At 45.1% G+C, this 24323-nt stretch overlaps 1 protein-coding gene across 2 annotated transcripts in view; it reads left to right on the top strand.

Annotated features, from left to right (window-relative positions):
• The window catches only part of slc16a4 (solute carrier family 16 member 4), a 181839-nt gene that overhangs the window by 79619 nt on the left and 77897 nt on the right, over positions 1–24323 (top strand). For both annotated transcript variants that reach the window (XM_034172273.1, XM_034172274.1), the window contains 5 exons: positions 2609–2731; positions 13118–13250; positions 13447–13590; positions 17455–17616; positions 17774–18418. In XM_034172273.1, the coding sequence (XP_034028164.1) occupies positions 2639–2731; positions 13118–13250; positions 13447–13590; positions 17455–17616; positions 17774–18418 (1177 nt within the window). In that variant the 5' untranslated portion in view covers positions 2609–2638. The remainder of the gene's footprint in view (positions 1–2608; positions 2732–13117; positions 13251–13446; positions 13591–17454; positions 17617–17773; positions 18419–24323) is intronic.

The following is a 24323-nucleotide window of genomic DNA, read 5'->3' as shown; positions in this document are numbered from 1 at the left end:
CCGCAGACCACGTGTAACCACACCAGCCCAGGACCTCCACATCCAGCATGTTCACCTCCAAGATCGTCTGAGACCAGCCACTCGGACAGCTGCTGGAACAATCGGTTTGCATAACCAAAGAATTTCTGCACAAACTGTCAGAAACTGTCTCAGGGAAGCTCATCTGCATGCTTGTCGTCCTCATCGGGGTCTTGACCTGACTCCAGTTCGTCGTTGTAACCGATTTGAGTGGGCAAATGCTCACATTTGCTGCCATTTGGCACGTTGGAGAGGTGTTCTCTTCACGGATGATGCGAAGGAGATGTGTTGCACTGCATGAGGCAAATGGTGGTCACACCAGATACTGACTGGTATCCCCCCCCCAATAAAACAAAACTGCACCTTTCAGAGTGGCCTTTTATTGTGGGCAGTCTAAGGCACACCTGTGCACTAATCATGGTGTCTAATCAGCATCTTGGTATGGCACACCTGTGAGGTGGGATGGATTATCTCAGCAAAGGAGAAGTGCTCAATATCACAGATTTAGACTGGTTTGTGCACAGTATTTGAGGGAAATGGTGATATTGTGTATGTGGAAAAAGTTTTAGGTCGTTGAGTTAATCTCATACAAAATGGGAGCAAAACCAAAAGTGTTGCGTTTATATTTTTGTTGAGTATATATTCTCTCTCTCTCTCTCTCTCTCTCACATACACACACACACACACACACACGCACACACACACACACACACAAAGCAGTCATGTCTGGCACCTTAAAAAGAGCAGCAGATTTTTCTGAGCCAAACCCACTTACTGCCAGCCTGTAAACGTGTTATAAATAATATTTTATTGTTATGATTGGGTGCAAAGAGATTTGTGAGGCATAGGTTATGGTACATATATCCAGCAGCACAGAATGGCCAACATGTGCAAAATGCTGTATCTTTCAATGAAATAAATTATTGCCCATGTCATCAAGAAAAGACTGATACTCAATGCATCACAGGGAGTGTGTGTGTGTGTGTGTGTGTGTGTGTGTGTGCAACCCAGTCTTGCGGCAAGTCGTGATTCAGCAGCACGAAATATACATTAATCTATTGGTTCGTGATAGTGTGATGAAAAGCGTTTTCATTTCCTCGGTGAAAATTCCAGCCTGACCAGAAAATATCTAAGGGCCCTTGGGCAAGGTCTTTAATCCCCTAGTTGCTCCCGGTGTGTCGTGAGTACCTTGTATGGCAGCACCCTCACATTGGGGTGAATGTAAGGCATTATTCTATAAGATCTGGGCTGTGTTCACTTTGGAAATGCTCTGGTTGTTTCAGCCTGTCCATCGCCGGCGCGCCCTCAGCCATTGTGCGCCGTCTTTAAACTGGTTGTAACACTCCTTAATCTGTGTGATCCCCATAGAATCGTCCCTAAAAGCCGTCTGAATCTTCCGAATGGTTTCCACCTGCCTGTCTCTCACAGTTTCTGGAAACATTTGATGCAGCAAAGCTCCAAATCGTTCAGACATTTTCCTCGCAATGAAAATCAGACGAGGGGGGTGGACCACTGCTCACTCAAAGCGTGCTCACAGGCGAATGACGCAACCGACAGGCGTGAAAAAACTCACGCATGCGCACGAAGGTTCAAGCTTGGCTGATGCAAGCACACATGATTCAAATCCATAAGGTTGTTGCAAAAAATAAAAAGGTCGGATACTTTTCTAACAGACCTCGTAAATGCAGTCCATTTAGTAAGAAGTTGTGAAAGTCTGTAGCGCCATTTGGTTGAGTGCCTCTCCTTAAAACTGTTCTGCTTAGATTATCCTGACTCTGACTGTGATAGAAAAGACAAAAGATGACATCTGAATAACAGAGAGAATTAGGTCCAGCAGGCAATAACATCAAAAAACAGTCAACTGACAATGGATGATCTGGACTTTGTCTAGTTGTGAGTCAAATTAATGAAGAAGCAATTTGTGCAGCGTCTTCCTTACTCAGCTGTCCTTGGCTTTAGTGGTGAAGATGATGTCTGGAGTTCCGGAGTTCTGTGGTTCTTTCAGTGACTTGGAAAAAACTTGAGATCCTCTTAAGGATAGTGGAGATATAGCAGTGGTCTTCTGCTGTGGACTGCATAGGAAGCTTTGGACAATAATCCAACAACCTGACATGGCATGAGTTCCTGCTTAAATAATGACAGAGCTGATTAGTTGAGGTGTGCATGGAATGCTGTGTTCATGGGGCTCAGGACGAGTCATTTCTCAGCTCCATCCTAGACATTCTGCTGTCAGGCAGACTGTCCTGACAGCAGACTGTTAGGACAGTCTGACAGCAAACTGCTTGGTCTACTGCTACTGTGACCCAGACGTGGATAAGCAGCAGAAAATGATGGTGATGATGATTGTGGTAATTACTTCATGGGAACTCTGTTTTGTCACTTTTTGACCCGCCCGCCCACACCTGCACTATTTTCTCACTAAGCTTACCCACACCTAGTTGACCTGTGGGTCATGGGTTGACCCGTACATCATTGTTGTGTAAATGATGTTTTATCATTGACTTTCCATATGAAGGTGAAGTTTACCACTCTAAATTTTGCTCCTTTCATAACAACACTAAGCACTTTTTTTTTGTTTTGTGAAACATAGGCTGCTTGGAACCTGTTCGGGAAGGACACCATGACCAGTAAAAAGGAGAACGATAAAGAGATCCAATATGAAGACCCTCCAGATGGAGGCTGGGGGTGGATGGTGGTGCTGCATTGTTTCCTGGTATATGTCTCTCTTCTCTTCAATCCACATTTTGTTGCAAACATGATTAATGAACATTTAAAATCCCTATGTTGCATCATTTTTAATTGTGCAAGATGTTTTTAATCTTTGCATTGTTTCATCAGTTTTACTAGTATTTATATTTATTACCCGAGGCAAAAATATGGCCATCGGGTATTGCAGTCTTTGTGTCCGTCTGCCCGTCTGTCCACCTGTCCATCTGTCTGTCTGTCTGTGCTCAGTATAAGTCCAGTCCCATTACTGCTGGGGTCTTCAAATTCACAGGAACATTCTTGTGACACAGACCTTGGACAAATTCAAAGATGGCTAACCTTGACCTATTTTAAGAGGTCAAAAGGTCACATTCTGTTTCCTGTTGTTATGCTCATGGACGACAGCATGAATCATGCAAAAAAACAATTGTTTTTTTGGAGGGCGGGGGGGCGCAAGTCGGGATTCTGGGAAGGAAACAGTGATAGCCAATCAGGTTTCTGCCTGGTTTCTCTCTGCCTGCTAATCCAACATGGCAGAATCTGCTCAGAATCTGCTGCGTTTCAGTGTAAATCTAAAATGTTTCTCATATATTATGTAAAAGCTAGCGAGAAATAAACACATCTAAAACTGAAAACACTGTTTTGTAACCTGATAAATTTTGACCCATGTATAATCACTGATTCCTACGTGGCTATAGCTATCACCATAGGATGACTATCATACATTTTTTTGTAGGCCATGAAATCCTGAGGCTGGATTGTAAGTGCTGTTTGGGCACCTTAAATGGTGGCAACAACTTGCTTGGCACATGGACTGCTTGTTTTTATGTTAAAAAAAAGTACCATTGGAGCAAATGGAAATTCACTTATGATTTCTTGAAAAAAGGTTTTGTATCTCATTCTGAGCTATATTTTACTCATTAGGAAAGGTTATATCTTTCACAAATAGCACAGCAGTGTAAAAGTCTTACGATGGGTCAAAAGAGTGTTTTGTCTCAGATACAAAATCCTCCACCTAATGAAGGACAAGGTACCAACATTAATTGACACTGTGTACAGAACAGATGGAAAGCTCTTAAACCTGAGCCGACAGAGCCAAGAAGAAAATCAGCACCATGTCACTCCTAGACTTCAAGTATGCCAACGACAGCAGCGTATAATCCTTTACAGAAGGTCTTCAGAAAATCCTTGAAACCTTCTCTGAAGCCTACACCAAGTTTGGTCTTCACATCAACCTGAAGAAGACTGATGTCCTGTATCAGCCTCCACCCAACATGATCAATCCAAAGCGTCCTGCTGTCAAACTGCACAGACAGGTGTTGGAAAATATGACCCACTTTCCATACCTAAGCAGCCATGTGTCAGCAAACACAGATGATGTGATCCAATACGAACTCAAATGTGCAGGAACTGCCTTAGGCTGGCTTTGCAGCCATGTTTGCAACAACAGAGACCTTCGACACGAGACAACAGTCCTCATCTACAAAGCTGTTGTCGTGCCAACCCTGATGTACACATCTGAGACCTGGACTACCTACTGCTGCCACCTGAAAACCCGAGGGCAGAGGAAACACTACAAGGACCTCCTGAAGCACAAACTCAAGAGCTGCTCCACTGATGGAAAGATGTAGGAAGAACAAGTGAGGGGTTGAGCCAACTGGTGAACAATGATCCACAGGAGACTGAAAGTCTTCCAAAACATGCAAACAAACAACACAGAAGAGATGAGGAGAAAAAGGAAGGGGTGAGAGAGAGAGAGAGAGAGAGAGAGAGAGAGAGAGAGAGAGAGAGAGAGAGAGAGAGAGAGAGAGAGAGAGAGAGAGAGAGAGAGAGAGAGAGAGAGAGATCTTGACTGACAGAAGCTTTCCACAGCAACAACCACATGCAATGTCTGTCAAAAACAGTGAGCGTCAAGACTGGGCCTGTTCAGTCATCTACCCATCCAATGGATCCTTAAATAGGGGACACCTGATTCACACCTGTTTGTTCCACAAAATTGACGAACTCACTGACTGAATGCCACACTACTATTATTGTGAACACCCCCTTTTCTACTTTTTTCTACTAATAGCCCAATTTCATAGCCTTAAGAGTGTGCATATCATGAATGCTTGGTCTTGTTGGATTTGTGAGAATCTACTGAATCTACTGGTACCTTGTTTCCCATGTAACAATAAGAAATATACTCAAAACCTGGATTAATCTTTTTAGTCACATAGCACTACTATTATTCTGAACACTACTGTTTGACTGAAATGTTACCTGTTAAGTGTCCAAGCAGATTGAGTCAGGTCAAGTGAAATGTATTCAAGGAATTAAAAAGTCCACTTGACCTGACTCAACCTGCTTGGATGCCATGACCTGGATTACTGAAAATCTCCACAGATAGTACAGTGCATCTGAAAAGTATTCCTAGACATTCAGTTTTTCCACATTTTATGTTACAGCCTTATTCCAAAATGGAGTAAATTAATTTTCCCCTCAAAATTCTACTCACAACATCCCATAATGTCAACATGATTTTTTTTATTTTTACAACTTTATTAAAAATAAAACAACTAAAAAAACAAATCACATGTAAATAAGTATTCACAGACTTTGCTCAGTACTGTGTTGATGTACCTTTGGCAGCAATTACAGCCTCAAGTCGTCTTGAATATGATGCCACAAGCTTGGTGCACCTATCTTTGGACAGTTTTGTCCATTCCTCTTTGCAGCACCTCAAGTTCCATCAGGTTGGATGGGGAGCGTCGGTGCACAGCCATTTTCAGATCTCTCCAGAGATGTCTAATCAGGTTCAGGTCTGGGCTCTAGTTGGACCACTCAAGGACATTCACAGAGTTGTCCTGAAGCCGCTCCTTTGATTTCTTGGCTGTGTGCTTAGGGTCACTGTCCTGCTGAAAGATGAACTGTCACCCCAGTCTGAGGTCAAGAGCGCTCTGGAGCAGGTTTTCATCCAGGTTGTCCCTGTACATTGCTGCATTCATCTTTCCCTCATCTTCGTCTTTCCCTCAATCCTGTCTCCCAGTTCCTGCTGCTGAAAAACATCCCCACAGCATGATGCTACCACCACCATGCTTCACTGTAGGGATGGTGCCTGGTTTCCTCCAAACGTGATGCCTGGCATTCTCCCCAAAGTCTTTGGTCTTTGTCTCATCAGACCAGAGAATTTTGTTTCTTATGGTCTGAGAATCCTTCAGGTGCCTTTTGGCAAACTCCACGTGGACTGCCATGTGCCTTTTACTAAGGCAGAGGTCTCAAACTGATTCCAGAAGGGCCAAGGCGGTGCAGATTTTCTTTGCAACCACTCACTCCACCGGGTGATTTCAGTGATTAACTGATTCTATCTGCTCAAAGTGATGGGTAGTTGCAAAGAAAACCTGCACTCTCTTGGCCCTTTCTGGAATCAGTTTGTAACCTGTGTACTAAGGAGTGGCTTCCGTCTGGTCACTCTAAAATACAGGTTCGATTGATGGATTGTTGTCCTTCTGGAAGGTTCTCCTCTGACAAAGGCGCTCTGACAAAGTTACTGTTGGGTTCTTGGTCACCTCTCTAACTAAGGCCCTTCTCCCCTGATTGCTCAATTTGAACATGCAGCCAACACAAGGAAGAGTCCTGGTGGATCTGAACTTCTTCCATTTACAGATGATAGAGGCCACTGTGCTTATTGGGACCTTCAAAGCAGCAGAAATGTTTCTGTACCCTTTCCCAGATTTATGCCTTGAGACAATCCTGTCTCAGAGGTCTACAGACAATTCCTTTGACTTCATGTTTGGTTTGTGCTCTGACATGCACTGTCAACTGTGGGACCTTATATGTAGACAGGTGTGTGTTTTTTCCAAATCATGTCCAATCAAGTGAATTTAATCCAGGTGGACTCCATTTAAGCTGTAGAAACATCTCAAGGATGATCAGTGGAAACAGGATGCACCTGACCTCAATTTTGAGCTTCATGGCAAAGGCTGTGAATACTTATCTACAAGTAATTCCTTGTTTGTTTTTTCTTTTTATAAATTTGCAAAAGTCTCAAAAGCCATTTTCATATTGTCATTATTATCCACTGTAATAAGTTGCTTGAATATACAGACATGGCTGGCTAATATAGGCAGCCTTTGTCCAGGAATTAACCTCATTACCTAATGCTTACAGGCAACACTCGCCGCTACAAGGAAGTGTACTAAACAACAACAGATGACTGACAACAGTAAAACACTCAAAGCATGTCAAATAACTATTAATCCAAATAAACCTGAAATATAAGTAATTAAAAGATGGAACAAGTACAGGCTTGTAAAACCTTGGTGTGATTGTAAGCGTCCCAGCAGCATCGCCGTATTGTGAGATGTGACAGCATGTTTGAAAACTGACATATATTTTAAAAAAAACTTAAATAAATATTTATTGTAAGTATGACTTTAAGTATCTTTATGTAGAAATAAAGTAGGCATCATAATTGACTTTACACAAATTTGAGTTTTAAAATTTTTAGCCACAACTTATGTGAAGTTTCACCTGCAATTGTGTCCAGAATATTTTCATCTTTATGTGTGTTGCTCATAGTTAATTAGGCCAAGGAGATGTGTTCAGCCAAACAAGAGTTGGCAGACAGCAGGCTTCCCTAATCAGGTGTGAACAGAGCAGAGAGAAATAGTAAATGTGCAGAACAGGTGGTCTCCAGGAGCAGTCTTGATGGTCACTGAATTAGAATTAAGAATAATAATTAATAAGAATTAATTAATAACAAATTAAGCTTCACCTTCAATACAGATGGACGTGTCTGACTGTCATCAATCAATCAATCAATGTATTTATATAGCGCCAAATCACAACAAACAGTTGCCCCAAGGCGCTTTATATTGTAAGGCAAGGCCATACAATAATTACGTAAAAACCCCAACGGTCAAAACGACCCCCTGTAAGCAAGTACTTGGCGACAGTGGGAAGGAAAAACTCCCTTTTAACAGGAAGAAACCTCCAACAGAACCAGGCTCAGGGAGGGGCAGTCTTCTGCTGGGACTGGTTGGGGCTGAGGGAGAGAACCAGGAAAAAGACATGCTGTGGAGGGGAGCAGAGATCAATCACTAATGATTAAATGCAGAGTGGTGCATACAGAGCAAAAAGAGAAAGAAACACTCAGTGCATCATGGGAACCCCCCAGCAGTCTAAGTCTATAGCAGCATAACTAAGGGATGGTTCAGGGTCACCTGATCCAGCCCTAACTATAAGCTTTAGCAAAAAGGAAAGTTTTAAGCCTAATCTTAAAAGTAGAGAGGGTGTCTGTCTCCCTGATCCGAATTGGGAGCTGGTTCCACAGGAGAGGAGCCTGAAAGCTGAAGGCTCTGCATCCCATTCTACTCTTACAAACCCTAGGAACTACAAGTAAGCCTGCAGTCCGAGAGCGAAGCGCTCTATTGGGGTGATATGGTACTATGAGGTCCCTAAGATAAGATGGGACCTGATTATTCAAAACCTTATAAGTAAGAAGAAGAATTTTAAATTCTATTCTAGAAATAACAGGAAGCCAATGAAGAGAGGCCAATATAGGTGAGATATGCTCTCTCCTTCTAGCCCCTGTTAGTACTCTAGCTGCAGCATTTTGAATTAACTGAAGGCTTTTCAGGGAACTTTTAGGACAACCTGATAATAATGAATTACAATAGTCCAGCCTAGAGGAAATAAATGCATGAATTAGTTTTTCAGCATCACTCTGAGACAAGACCTTTCTAATTTTAGAGATAATATTGCGTAAATGCAAAAAAGCAGTCCTACATATTTGTTTAATATGCGCTTTGAATGACATATCCTGATCAAAAATGACTCCAAGATTTCTCACAGTATTACTAGAGGTCAGGGTAATGCCATCCAGAGTAAGGATCTGGTTAGACACCATGTTTCTAAGATTTGTGGGGCCAAGTACAATAACTTCAGTTTTATCTGAGTTTAAAAGCAGGAAATTAGAGGTCATCCATGTCTTTATGTCTGTAAGACAATCCTGCAGTTTAGCTAATTGGTGTGTGTCCTCTGGCTTCATGGATAGATAAAACTGGGTATCATCTGCGTAACAATGAAAATTTAAGCAATGCCGTCTAATAATACTGCCTAAGGGAAGCATGTATAAAGTGAATAAAATTGGTCCTAGCACAGAACCTTGTGGAACTCCATAATTAACCTTAGTCTGTGAAGAAGATTCCCCATTTACATGAGCAAATTGTAATCTATTAGATAAATATGATTCAAACCACCGCAGCGCAGTGCCTTTAATAACTATGTCATGCTCTAATCTCTGTAAAAAATGTTATGGTCAACAGTATCAAATGCAGCACTGAGGTCTAACAGAACAAGCACAGAGATGAGTCCACTGTCTGAGGCCATAAGAAGATCATTTGTAACCTTCACTAATGCTGTTTCTGTACTATGATGAATTCTAAAACCTGACTGAAACTCTTCAAATAGACCATTCCTCTGCAGATGATCAGTTAGCTGTTTTACAACTACCCTTTCAAGAATTTTTGAGAGAAAAGGAAGGTTGGAGATTGGCCTATAATTATCTAAGATAGCTGGGTCAAGTGATGGCTTTTTAAGTAATGGTTTAATTACTGCCACCTTAAAAGCCTGTGGTACATAGCCAACTAATAAAGATAGATTGATCATATTTAAGATCGAAGCATTAAATAATGGTAGGGCTTCCTTGAGCAGCCTGGTAGGAATGGGGTCTAATAGACATGTTGATGGTTTGGATGAAGTAACTAATGAAAATAACTCAGACAGAACAATCTAAGAGAAAGAGTCTAACCAAATACCGACATCACTGAAAGCAGCCAAAGATAACGATACGTCTTTGGGATGGTTATGAGTAATTTTTCTCTAATAGTTAAAATTTTATTAGCAAAGAAAGTCATGAAGTCATTACTAGTTAAAGTTAAAGGAATACTCGGCTCAATAGAGCTCTGACTCTTTGTCAGCCTGGCTACAGTGCTGAAAAGAAACCTGGGGTTGTTCTTATTTTCTTCAATTAGTGATGAGTAGTAAGATGTCCTAGCTTAACGGAGGGCTTTTTTTATAGAGCAACAGACTCTTTTTCCAGGCTAAGTGAAGATCTTCTAAATTAGTGAGACGCCATTTCCTCTCCAACTTACGAGTTATCTGCTTTAAGCTGCGAGTTTGTGAGTTATACCATGGAGTCAGGCACTTCTGATTTAAAGCTCTGTTTTTCAGAGGAGCTACAGCATCCAAAGTTGTCTTCAATGAGGATGTAAAACTATTGACGAGATACTCTATCTCACTTACAGAGTTTAGGTAGCTACTCTGCACTGTGTTGGTATATGGCATTAGAGAACATAAAGAAGGAATCATATCCTTAAACCTAGTTACAGTGCTTTCTGAAAGACTTCTAGTGTAATGAAACTTATTCCCCACTGCTGGGTAGTCCATCAGAGTAAATGTAAATGTTATTAAGAAATGATCAGACAGAAGGGTGTTTTCAGGGAATACTGTTAAGTCTTCAATTTCCAAACCATAAGTCAGAACAAGATCTAAGATATGATTAAAGTGGTGGGTGGACTCATTTACATTTTGAGCAAAGCCAATTGAGTCTAATAATAGATTAAATGCAGTGTTGAGGCTGTCATTCTCAGCATCTGTGTGGATGTTAAAATCTCCCACTATAATTATCTTATCTGAGCTAAGCACTAAGTCAGACAAAAGGTCTGAAAATTCACAGAGAAACTCACAGTAACGACCAGGAGGAAGATAGATAACAACAAATAAAACTGGTTTTTGGGACTTCCAATTTGGATGGACAAGCCTAAGAGTCAAGCTTTCAAATGAATTAAAGCTCTGTCTGGGTTTTTGATTAATTAATAAGCTGTAATGGAAGATTGCTGCTAATCCTCCGCCTCGGCCCGTGCTACGAGCGTTCTGGCAGTTAGTGTGACTCGGGGGTGTTGACTCATTTAAACTAACATATTCATCCTGCTGTAACCAGGTTTCTGTAAGGCAGAAGAAATCAATATGTTGATCAATTATTATATCATTTACTAACAGGGACTTAGAAGAGAGAGACCTAATGTTTAATAGACCACATTTAACTGTTTTAGTCTGTGGTGCAGTTGAAGGTGCTATATTATTTTTTTCTTTTTGAATTTTTATGCTTAAATAGATTTTTGCTGGTTATTGGTGGTCTGGGAGCAGGCACCGTCTATACGGATCAGGTAATGAGGGGATGGCAGGGGGAGAGAAGCTGCAGAGAGGTGTGTAAGACTACAACTCTGCTTCCTGGTCCCAACCCTGGATAGTCACGGTTTGGAGGATTTAAGAAAATTGGCCAGATTTCTAGAAATGAGAGCTGCTCCATCCAAAGTGGGATGGATGCCGTCTCTCCTAACAAGACCAGGTTTTCCCCAGAAGCTTTGCCAATTATCTATGAAGCCCACCTCATTTTTTGGACACCACTCAGACAGACAGCAATTCAAGGAGAACATGCGGCTAAACATGTCACTCCCGGTCCGATTGGGGAGGGGCCCAGAGAAAACTACAAAGTCCGACATTGTTTTTGCAAAGTTACACACCGATTCAATGTTAATTTTAGTGACCTCCGATTGGCGTAACCGGGTGTCATTACTGCCGACGTGAATTACAATCTTACCAAATTTACGCTTAGCCTTAGCCAGCAGTTTCAAATTTCCTTCAATGTCGCCTGCTCTGGCCCCCGGAAGACAATTGACTGTGGTTGCTGGTGTCGCTAACTTCACATTTCTCAAAACAGAGTCGCCAATAACCAGAGTTTGATCCTCAGTGGGTGTGTCGCCGAGTGGGGAAAAACGGTTAGAAATGTGAACGGGTTGGCGGTGTACACGGGGCTTCTGTTTAGGGCTACGCTTCCTAAGTCCAATAAGAATTTCCCAGTATGACAGTTTCAGATATTTAGTGACAAACAGTAAAATATTCTTGAACTCCAGTTTCTCCCAAAGCAATGCTATGCAATATGTGAACACTGATGTTGTTTCAGGTCTTAGTAGAAACTGCAGATACAAGAAAACACTAAATCTTCAAGAATCTGTTTAAAACAATATTAACAATGATCTGGCTGATGGGTTTGGATTTATTATTTTGAGGATTACAGTACCAATATGTTATGGAGATGCAAAGTTATTAACACGTGACTCACATGGGGGATCAAAATGCACTTGTCTGTGAGATCAGGTTGAATTTTGGGGACTTCTTTTGTAACAATAGTGTGAGGTTAAAGCTTGAGATAAAGGTATAATGTTACTATTTGAGCTGAGCAGAGTCAAACTACACCCCCCAAAGAAGGCAGCCAGGACACAGGAGTGAAGGGCAAAAACCAGGGTGCTTTAATAATCCACAGTGGAAATAATATAACAGCAATGATCCACAGTGCCACACAATCCAATACATCAGTGATGGGGTGAGGAACAAAATGAGGATTAAACCAACTAATGTCAAAAACACAGCGGGAGCAACATACTGTACTTACAAATGGTGATCAAGGTGGAGACCAACATGCGTAACTGTAGCAATGACCGGCAGTAAACAATGAAAAGGTGTGGCTTCAAAACAAACTCAACTAATTAACAACAGGTGTAAGATCAGTGACACCGGAAAAGCCTACACATGAGAGGAAATAAAGGAACAGAAAGAGGTAAAAGATAAAACAGACATCATGAGGTAAGTGGACAAAAACCTTATCAAGAAATAGAAAACCAAAGCATAAGGTACACAAAATGCAAAAACAAACATAGAACTAATGTGTGAGTGTAACAAAGGGCAAACTGACAAAGAAGAACCAGAAGGCAGTCAGAACCTAAATAAGAACTAAACCATGATCAACAACTGAATACACAAACAAGCAGTGACCATTTGGAACTCAAACGGATAAGAAACACCATAGGGGAAAACCAACATAACAACAACATGAGTACAAGAGAAAACATGGAACTCAGGGGCATGTAAGATTCACAGAAACAAAATGACCACAGGAAGAGTACAAAGACCAGGAACACAGACGGATGATGCAACCGATAGACATCAAACAGACAATGATAGACACAGATCGTGGACAGATCACATGGGCATGGGGGAGTGACAATGGAGCACCAACACATACATGTACAGCTGAGACATAAAGCAAGGACACGCATGCACAGGCACACACACACACCAGACCAGAGCCAGGGGTGCAGATACATACATGCACACAACTGACAGATCAGGAGGATGTACAAAACACACCGGCATATGACACAGACAGGAACAGAGGGTACAGGCACAACTAACCGGACAGGCCCACAACATATAAAACAATGCAAAGTTCACTGAATCATATCATATATATACTGTACATTTGTTGATATGTTTCATTCATTATCTGCAGGTAAATGTCCTGGTGATGGGAACACTAAAAACCTTTGGGATCTTCTTTGTGGCATTCCAAGACGAGTTCGGAGGCTCCGCAGAAAGTATCAGCTGGATTGGTTCCATCATGTCGAGCCTGCGTTTGTCTGGAGGTTTGAACTTCACCACATTCCTGGGACTCGGTTTTACTTCACGTTGGTGAAGAAAAACTGAAAGAGGAACTGTCATTCTTGATATGTTTAGAAGTACTATTTGATGACAAACTCCAAACATACACACAAAAAATTTTTTATTTATTTATTTTTGAGATCCTGTTTCATTGTGTTCATACTGCTATAACCTCTGCAGCACCCCTCGCCTCTGTGGCCTGTGCCAAGTTTGGAACCAGAGTGACATCAATCACTGGGGCACTGTTGATTAGTGGAGGGTTTCTCTTAAGTATCTTTGCTACCAGCGTGGTGTACCTCTACGTCAGCATGGGAGTGATAGTTGGTGAGTAAAAATAATTGACAATCCAAAATTTCTTATACATACACCACAATATATTAACCCTCTGGGGCTGACGCTGTCATATACGATGGCTGAGTACAAGTTTTACTAAATTATAAATAACTTTTTAATGATATGAGATATGATATGATATGAGACTTTCGAACCAGCCATCCACCATCTTTGTACTTCTCATAGAAGCTGTGTGATGACGTGCACAGTGTGAGTGTCCAATTGGAATTGGTTCACCATCACATGGTTTTCCAGTATCCAATCGTAGGGCAGTCTCACATGGTAGACCAAAAGATCGTTTGTAGAAGCAATGTGTTACTCTTTGGCATGTGAATGCTGTCTGAATAGCCCTCTGGCTGCTGGCTCCATGCGTACAAGCACAGCATTGCGCATATGAATGAAGGAGATCAGCGTAAGAGGGTCTCTTACAACCTCACGTGGTGGACCAAAGAGTGTCACTGAGAGAAATGATTCACTACTTGGCCAGGGAATATTTTTGAATAAGCCTCTCTCACTCTCACTCTCACTCTCACTTGTAAAGTGTCATTTACACATTTTAATGAAAGGAGGAGGGAGGGGTGTTACCAGGGTCTCAAACTGTGAAGAGAGGTTGTTGCAGGAACACATTCCAAGAGGGAGTCAAACTCCATGGAAATAAAAAGTTTGTGTGTAAGCCTTTGTGTAATAGCAGACAGAAATTGCTTTGAGATGTGGCATAAAGACAAACAAAACGCATAGACCATTTTGTATATATTGTTCAAAATGTGTAATTGTGTTTATTTTAGAACCTTTATTTTTGTACATTCTATTGTACAAGACCCCAAACTACCTTTCTAAAGTGTCAAAATAGTTGTTTATTGTAGTTTGCTGTGTGTTTTGAATAAATGTGTGAAAAATTTTTCTGCTTTATTTTTCTTTTCTTATTTCTGATTGTAAACCTTTATCCATCCATCCATTTTCTTCCACTTTATCCGGAGTCGGGTCGCGGGGGCAGCAGCTCCAGCAAAGCCGCCCAGACCTCCCGATCCACACACACCTCCCCCAGCTCCTCCGGGGGAACCCCAAGGCGTTCCCAAGCCAGCCGAGAGATGTAGTCCCTCCAGCGTGTCCTGGGTCTTCCCCGGGGCCTCCTCCCAATGGGACGTGCCCGGAACACCTCTCCAGCGACGTGTCCAGGGGGCATCCGGAAAAGATGCCCAAGCCACCTCAACTGACTCCTTTCGACGTGGAGGAGCAGCGGCTCGACTCTGAGCTCCTCCTGAGTGACCGAGCTCCTCACCCTATCTCTAAGGGAGTGCCCAGCCACCCTGCAGAGGAAACCCATCTCGGCCGCTTGTACTCGCGATCTCGTTCTTTCGGTCATGAGCCAAATCTCATGACCATAGGTGAGGATCGGAACGTAGATTGATTGGTAAATCGAGAGCTTTGCCCCCCTACTCAGCTCTCTCTTCACCAAGACGGTCCGATACAGCGACCGCATCACTGCAGATGCTGCACCGATCTGTCTATCGATCTCACGCTCCATCCGTCCCTCACTCGTGAACAAGACCCCGAGATACTTAAACTCCTCCACTTGAGGCAAGGACACTCCACCGACCTGAAGAGGGCAAAGCACCTTTTTCCGGTCGAGAACCTTGGCCTCGGATTTGGAGGTGCTGATTTTCATCCCGGACACTTCACACTCGGCTGCAAACCGCCCCAGTGCACACTGAAGGTCCTGATTTGATGAAGCCAACAGAACCACATCGTCTGCAAACAGCAGAGACGAGATTCTGTGGTTCCAAACCCAGACCCCCTCTACACCCTGGCTGTGCCTAGAAATTCTGTCCATAAAAATAATGAATGGAACCGGTGACAAAGGGCAGCCCTGAGTCCGAGGTTCGACCATCTGTCGAATTCTCATCTCCAGTACTCTGGAATAGACCTTAGCGGGGAGGCTGAGGAGTGTGATCCCCCTATAGTTGGAACACACCCTCCGGTCCCCCTTCTTAAACAGAGGGACCAGCACCCCGGTCTGCCAATCCAGAAGCACTGTCCCTGATCGCCACGCGATGTTGCAGAGGCGTGTCAGCCATGACAGTCCCACAACATCCAGAGACTTAAGGTACTCAGGACGGATTTCATCCACCCCAGGAGCCTTGCCACCGAGGAGCTTTCTAACCACCTCAGTGACTTCGGCCTGGGTAATGGATGAGTCCGCTTCTGAGTCTCCAGTCTCTGCTTCCTCATCGGAAGACATGACGATGGGATTGAGTAGATCCTCGAAGTATTCCTTCGACTGCCCGACAACATCCCCAGTCAGGGTCAACAGCTCCCTACCCGCACCGTAAACAGTGCTAGTGGAGAGCTGCTTCCACCTCCCGAGGCGTCGGACGGTTTGCCAGAATCTCTTTGAGGCCGACCGATAGTCCTCCTCCATGGCCTCCCCGAACTCCTCCCAGACCCGAGTTTTTGCCTCTGCGACCGCACGGGCTGTGACACGCTTGGCCTGCCGGTACCTGTCAGCTGCCTCCGGGGTCCCACCTACCAACAAAGATAAGTAGGACTCCTTCTTCAGCTTGACGGCATCCCTTATTTCCGGTGTCCACCACCGGGTTCGGGGCTTGCCGCTGTGACAGACACCAGAGACCTTGTGACCACAGCTACGAGCGGCTGCATCAACAATGGAGGTGGAGAATATGGTCCACTCGGGCTCCATGTCTCCAACCTCCCCCGGGATCTGGGAGAAGCTCTCCCGGAGGTGGGAGTTGAAGACCTCGCTGACAGAGGGTTCCGCCAGTCGTTCCCAGCAGACCCTCACAGTACGTTTGGGCCTGCCAGGTCTGACCAGCCTCCTCCCCTCCCAGCGGATCCAACTCACCACCAGGTGGTGATCGGTCCACAACTCTGCCCCTCTCTTCACTCGAGAGTCCGAGACACATGGCTGAAGGTCAGATGATACGACTACAAAGTCGATCATCGACCTCCGGCTGAGGGTGTCCTGGTGCCACGTGCACTTATGGACACCCTTGTGCTCGAACATGGTGTTTGTGATGGACAAACTGTGACTAGCACAGAAGTCCAACAACTGAACACCACTCGGGTTCAGATTGGGGAGGCCGTGCTTCCCGATCACCCCCCTCCAGGTCTCACTGTCGCCGCCCACGTGGGCATTGAAAGGCGGTGAACCCACAGGAGGGCGGGCCCACGTCGTTCTTTCGGGCTGAGCCCGGCCAGGCCCCATGGGCTAAGGCCCGACCACCAGGCGCTCGTGCGCGTGCCCCAACCCCAGGCCTAGCTCCAGGGTGGGGCCCCGGCTCCACCATACCATGCGACGTCTTGGTCCTTGATTTTTTTACTGGTCATGGAGGTTCTGAACTGCCCTTAGTCTGACCCGTCACCTAGGACCTGTTTGCCTTGGGAGACCCTACAAGGGGCACAAAGCCCCCGACAACATAGCTCCTAGGATCATCCGGGTATGCAAACTCCCCCACCACGATAAGGTGGCAGCTAGAGGGGGACCAAACCTTTATTACAACCTTTATTACCTTTGTTATTATTGTAAACCTTTATTACACTTATAAAACACCACTATAGCATATATATTCTGAAAGTACAGGTTGTCCTGAAAAAAGAGACATGCCATTTTATTGTGGGATGCAGGGTGAGCTTTTAACAGCAATAATAAAACATTTACGCCAGGCGAGTGAACGGTCAAAAAAAAATGCCCTCGGACCCCAGAGGGTTAACTAAAAATAATAATAGCCGATATTAATACATTGAATGTGGATGAATGATAAAGGAATAATAAATATGATTGGTCATATTCCAGTGATGCACAGTTTGTTTTGTAATAATGTTTTTTACACCATGTAGGAATGGGTTTTGCACTACTATACCAAGCTTTCTCAGTCGTCACAGCACTATACTTCAAAAAGAGGTTAGCAACAGCATATGCAATTGGACGATCTGGTATGGGATTGACCTTTGCACTTGCTCCATTCACTCAGCTGCTCTTGGACCAATATGCTTGGCAAGGTAGGTGAGGATTTTTTTCCCCTAAAATTGTTGCACATTGTATGCTATAAAGTGTTTTCTACTCTATGTTGTTATTGTCTGTGACAGTAAAACTACAGCATTAAGATACAATATTTTGGGACCAATGACTAAGTTCAGTATGCTTTGTCACTTGCAGGGGCCATGCTGATTCTTGGTGGTCTCATGATGAATTTAGTAGCTTCTGGGATGCTTTTGAGACCCATCAAAGTGAAGCCAACCACTATGCCAAACCCTACCTCTTCTGCCATCAACAAGAGCCCTGCTATCTCCCTCAAAAAATCCTCAGAGAAGGAATATATGAAGAGTTGTGGGAATGGCTCTCACTTGACTAATGGTGTCTCAAAATCAGACTTGCCCCCATTCTCTCTTCCTCGCCCTCACAGAGATGTTGAAAACCAAGCTAGCCAGTGCACTCAGGGACATCAGGACCGGTCAGACAACCAGGAACTTACTAGACTGGTTCTGAATGGGGTGAATGGCCATGATCCCCACTTCAGTCAGTGCAAACCCACACCAGATGGATCCATGGAGCTTAATGGCAGCATGAATGGGGCCACTGTCATTGGATTATCCTCACAAGCAAGCACACCTACTGAGGTGCCTATCAAAAAATCAAAAGTTCTGGATTTCTCCTTGTTAAAGAACCCATTCTTCTGCATCTACACATGGTCCGTGTTCTTCAGTCAGTTGGCATATTTCATCCCATACTTTCACTTGTCTGCACGAGCCAGAACTTTGGGTATCACTGCAATGGAGGCTTCATTTATCATTTCTGTGGCAGGTGAGACTTTAATTTTGAGCCATCTTAATGAAGCACAATCATATAAGAAAGCTAGCTTGTTGTTTTTCATACGTGAAACAATTCTGCTATCATGATCATTCCTGAGTTATAGTACATACCAGTTGAGTTGTGCTGAACAGGATTGTAAACCATGAGCAGGCTCAGATGTTCAAAGTCCTGGCATTTCTGTGTTATGGTTGTGAGATCTGGATACTAACCAGCGAGCTAAGATAAACTCAGGAGTCTGTCTTGAGAATGCTTGGGTATCAATGGAATGACTGTATGTGAAAGGGTTATTATAGGACACCTGGATGAGGCTCATTACATGTATCTTGGCAAGAACATAAACATCCATCCATCCATCTATCCATCCATTTTCTTCCGCTTTATCTGAGTCGGGTCGTGGGGGCAGCAGCTCAAACAAAGCCGCCCAGACCTCCCGATCCACACACACCTCGCCCAACTCCTCCGGGGGAACCCCAAGGCATTCCCAAGCCAGCGGAGAGACGTAGTCCCTCCAGCGTGTCCTGGGTCTTCCCCGGGGCCTCCTCCCGATGGGATGTGCTCGGAACACCTCTCCAGCGAGGCGTCCAGGGGGCATCCGGAAAAGATGCCCGAGCCACCTTAACTGGGTCCTTTCGACGTGGAGGAGCAGCAGCTCGACTCCGAGCTCCTCCCGAGTGACCGAGCTCCTCACCCTATCTCTAAGGGAGCACCCAACCACCTTGCGGAGGAAAAGTCATCTCGGCCACTTGTACTTGCGATCTCGTTCTTTTGGTCATGAACCAAATCTCATGACCATAGGTGAGGATCCGAACGTAGATCGATCGGTAAATCGAGAGCTTTGCCCCCCTACTCAGCTCTCTCTTCACCACGATGGTCCGATACAGCGACCACATCATTGCAGATGCTGCACCGATCCGTTTATTGATCTCACGCTCCATCCGTCCCTGACTCGTGAACAAGACCCCGAGATACTTAAACTCCTCCACTTGAGGCAAGGACACTCCACCGACCTGAAGAGGGCAAAGCACCTTTATCCGGTCGAGAACCGTGGCCTCAGATTTGGAGGTGCTGATTTTCATCCTGGACGCTTCACACTTGGCTGCAAACTGCCACAGTGCACGCTGAAGGTCCTGATTTGACGAAGCCAACAGAACCACTTCGTCCGCAAACAGCAGAGACGAGATTCTGTGGTTCCCAAACCAGACCCCCTCTATACCCTGGCTGCGCCTAGAAATTCTGTCCATAAAAATAATGAACAGAACCGGTGACAAAGGGCATCCCTGGCGGAGGCCAATGTAAACTGGAAACAGGTTTGACTTACTACCGGCAATGCGAACCAAGCTCCTGCTGTGGGCATACAGGGACCAGATAGCCCTTAGCAAAGGACCCTGGACCCTGTACTCCCAGAGCACCCCCCACAGTTTGCCCCAAGGGACACGGTCGAACACCTTCTCCAGATCCACAAAGCACATGTGGACTGGTTGGGCGAACTCCCATGAACCCTCAAGCACCCGATGGAGCGTGTAGAGCTGGTCCAGTGTGCCGCGACCAGAACAAAAACCACACTGTTCCTCCTGAATCCGAGGTTTGACTATCGGTCAAATTCTCATCTCCAGCACTCTGGAATAGACCTTAGTGGGGAGGCTGAGGAGTGTGATCCCCCTGTAGTTCGGAACACACCCTCCGGTCCCCCTTCTTAAACAGAGGGACCACCACCCTCGTCTGCCAATCCAGAAGCACTGTCCCCAACCGCCACGCGATGTTGCAGAGGTGTGTCAGCCAAGACAGTCCCACAACATCCAGAGACTTAAGGTACTCAGGACGGATTTCATCCACCCCAGGAGCCTTGCCACCGAGGAGCTTTCTAACCACCTCAGTGACTTTGGCCTGGGTAATGGATGAGTCTGCCTCTGAGTCCCCACTCTCTGCTTCCTCTTCAGAAGATGTGACGATGGGATTGAGGAGATCCTCGAAGTATTCCTTCCACTGCCCAACAACATCCCCAGTCAGGGTCAACAGCTGCCCACCCACACCATAGACAGTGCTGGTGGAGAGCTGCTTCCGCCTCCTGAGGCGTTGGAAAGTTTGCCAGAATTTCTTCGAGGCCGACTGATAGTCCTCCTCCATGGCCTCCCCGAACTCCTCCCAGACCTGAGTTTTTGCCTCTGCGACCGCACGGGCTGTGACACGCTTGGCCTGCCGGTACCTGTCAGCTGCCTCTGGGGTCCCACCTACCAACAAAGACAAGTAGGACTCCTTCTTCAGCTTGACGGCATCCCTTACTTCTGGCGTCCACAACCGGGTTTGGGGATTGCCATCGCAACAGGCACCAGAGACCTTGTGACCACAGCTACAAGCGGCCACATCAACAGTGGAGGTGGAGAACATGGTCCACTCGGACTCCATGTCTCCAACCTCCCCCGGGATCTGGGAGAAGCTCTCCCGGAGGTGGGAGTTGAAGACCTCGCTGACAGAGGGTTCCGCCAGTCATTCCCAGCAGACCCTCATGATACGTTTGGGCCTGCCAGGTCTGACCGGCTTTCTCCCCTTCCAGCGGATCCAACTCACCACCATGTGGTAATCGGTCGACAGCTCAGCCCCTTTCTTCACTTGACTGTCTGAGACATGTGGCCGAAGGTCAGATGATATGACTACAAAGTCGATCATTGACCTCCGGCTCAGGGTGTCCTGGTGCCACATGCACTTATGGACACCCTTGTGCTTGAACATGGTGAGGGACAAAGTGTGACTAGCACAGAAGTCCAACAACTGAACACCACTCGGGTTCAGATCGGGGAGGCCGTGCTTCCTGATCACCCCCCTCCAGGTCTCACTGTCGCCACCCACATGGGCGTTGAAATCCCCCAGGAGAAAAATGCAGTCCCCAGTTGGAGCGCTATCTAGTACCCCTCCCAGGGACTCCAAGAAGGTCGATACTCTGCACTGCCGCTCAGCCCGTAAGCTGAGACAACAGTGAGAGACCTGTCCCTGACCTGAAGGCATAGGGACGCGACCCCCTGGTTCACCAGAGTGAACTCCAACACATGGTGACTGAGCTGGGGAGCAATAAGCAATGCGACCCCAGCTCTCTGCCTCTCCCCGTGGGCAACGCCAGAAAAGTGGAGCGTCCAGCCCCTCTTCAGGAGTTGGGTACCAGAGCCCAAGTTGTGCATGGAGGTGAGCCCGACTATCTCTAGTCGGTATCTCTCAACCTCCCGCACAAGCTCAGGCTCCTTCTCTCCCAGCGAGGTGACGTCCCAACAGCCCGCGGCTGTGAGCGTGGACCGGGCCACCCGCCCTCGGCCGCCACCCAATCCTCTTTGCACATGACCCCCATGGCCCCCTCTGTAGGTGGTGAACCCACAGGAGGGCGGGCCCACATTGCTCTTTCGGGCTGAGCCCGGCCGGGCCCCATGGGTTAAGGCCCGACCACCATGCACTCACACGCGAGCCCCAACCCCAGACCTGGCTCCAGGGTGGGGCCCCAGCTCCGTCATACCGGGCGACGTCTCGGTCCTTGATTTTTTACTGGTCATGGGAGCTTCTGAACTGCCCTTAGTCTGACCCGTCACCTAGGACCTGTTTGCCTTGGGAGACCCTACAAGGGGCACAAAGCCCCCAACAGCATAGCTCCTAGCATCATCCGGGTACGCAAACTCCCCCACCATGATAAGGTGGCAGCTAGAGGGGGAGAAGAACACAAACGTTCATGTTTATTCCAGCACATAGGCACTGTACTCCTGAGGATGTCAGCAACTATACCAGATCAAGGGAATGCCCAGATAACCCATGCAAATCCTATATAGCTCCTAAGGCCCATTGGTGCTGATGCTTGTCCCTAGGCTTCACAGTGTAACAGGATGCCAGTCCACCACAGGGTACATCCCTAGCCAAAGCTGGTACCCATTTACACTAGTGTGGACTGGGACAGTGCAAATGAGGTGTCTTCTCCAAGGGCAGACAGGTAGGAAGATCTCTCATAATCTTAAAATGTCAAATTTTGCTTTGCCAAAGGCAGAAAAGCAATGATAAGCAATCTACAACCACGTTCTTCCACCTGACAACATGGGTCATTCTACCAAATTTCCAGGAGACTGTCTGAAAACATTTTGAGTAATCCTGCTTGCTACCAAACTGCCAAATGGTGACTTCATATAAGATGCATCCTGAAAGTATTCACAGCGCTTCACTTTTTTCACATTTTATGTTACAGCCTTAATTCAAAATGGATGAAATTTTTTTTTGCTCAAAATTTTTACATGCAGTACCCCATAATAAGAATGTGAAAAAAATTGTTTTTTGAGATTTTTGCAAATGTATTAACAACAACAACAAAAAAACCCCCTAAGAAATCAAGTTTAGATGAAGAAGTTCAGATCCACCAGGATTCTTATTAGAGCTGGCCGCCCGTCTAATCTGAGCAATCGAGTGAGAAGGGCCTTAGTCAGAGAGGTGACCAAGAATCCAATGGTCACTCTGTCAGAGCTCCAGCATTGCCCTGTGGTGAGAGGAGAATCTTCCAGAAGGACAACCATCTCTGCAGCAATCCACCAAAAAGATAGATTGCTGCAAATAAGGCTAGACCTTACATGTGTGAAACACCTTGAGGCAACTTTGTTCTGATTTGGTGCTATATAAATTAAAATTAATTGAAATTGACCAATCAGGCCTGTATGGTAGAGTGACCAGACGGAAGCCACTCCTTAGTAAAAGACACGTAGCAGACCGCCTGGAGTTTGACAGAAGGTACCTGGAGGACTCTCAGACCATGAGAAACAAAATTCTCTCATCTGATGAGACAAAGTTAGAACTCTTTGGTGTGAATGTCAGGCATCATATTTGTAGGAAACCAGGCACCATCCCTACAGTGAAGCATGGTGGTGGCAGTGTCATGCTGTGGGGATGTTTTTCAGTGGCAGGAACTGGGAGATGAGTCAGGATTGAGGGAAAGTTGAATGCAGCAATGTACAGAGACATCCTGGAAGAAAACCTGCTCCAGAGTGCTCTTGACCTCAGACTGCGGCGACGGTTCTTCTTTCAGCAGGACAGTGACCCTAAGCACACAGCCAAGTTATCAAAGGAGTTGCTTAAGGACAACTCTGTGAATGTCCTTGAGTGACCCAGCCAGAGCCTAGATCTGAATCCGATTTTTATTGGTCAGGTCATTTATTTTGGAATAAGGCTGCAATATAACAAAATGTGAAAAAAGTGAAGCGCTGTGAATACTTTCCGGATGCACCGTAAACTCCTTGTTTTCATGAATAAAGTATTATTAAGCTATGTCTTCTAGTTGAACTCTTTGTCATGACTAAATATAACACAAAATACTTCTGTCTTACAAATTACAAATGGAACATACAGGAAATTTATAAATACACTGAATTAATTTATGTAGAGGTGGATGGCTCCTGATGTATTTGACTGTATCTTCCTGCAGGGATTTCACTGCATCTGAAAAGGGTCCTTTGGGTGATTCTGAGAGTGGCAGTAAGAAGTGATGTACAAAAAAAGTCCCCAGTCATCTTGAAGCCATTAATTATTTGTGAGCTGCTCAGACTCTGCAGTCTTATGTAATGAAAGTAAAGTGCTTACTTACATAAAAGGTGAACTTTGGTTGAGTGGTCAGGACTGGTTCTGCAGCATGTTGTTGATGAAGCCACTTAATGCAGAAAAAAAATATAATTTGTTTATTGCACCTTATGTCGACTGTTGTCTGGATTCATATAATAGTGTTTTACTTTGTTTTAATTTTACACAACACAAACTACTAGAGACAATGTTAAAAAATAAATAAAAGGAAAATACATCATGTGCTAAAGAAAATAAGCACAGATGATTTTGTGCCAAAAGGCAAAATAGACTGAAGTAATGCTGCTGAGTGAATTGATGGCCTAGTATC

The sequence above is a fragment of the Thalassophryne amazonica genome, chromosome 6, assembly GCF_902500255.1.
Source record: "Thalassophryne amazonica chromosome 6, fThaAma1.1, whole genome shotgun sequence".
Classification (NCBI taxonomy): domain Eukaryota; kingdom Metazoa; phylum Chordata; class Actinopteri; order Batrachoidiformes; family Batrachoididae; genus Thalassophryne; species Thalassophryne amazonica.
This window is presented reverse-complemented; position numbering and strand designations above follow the sequence as displayed.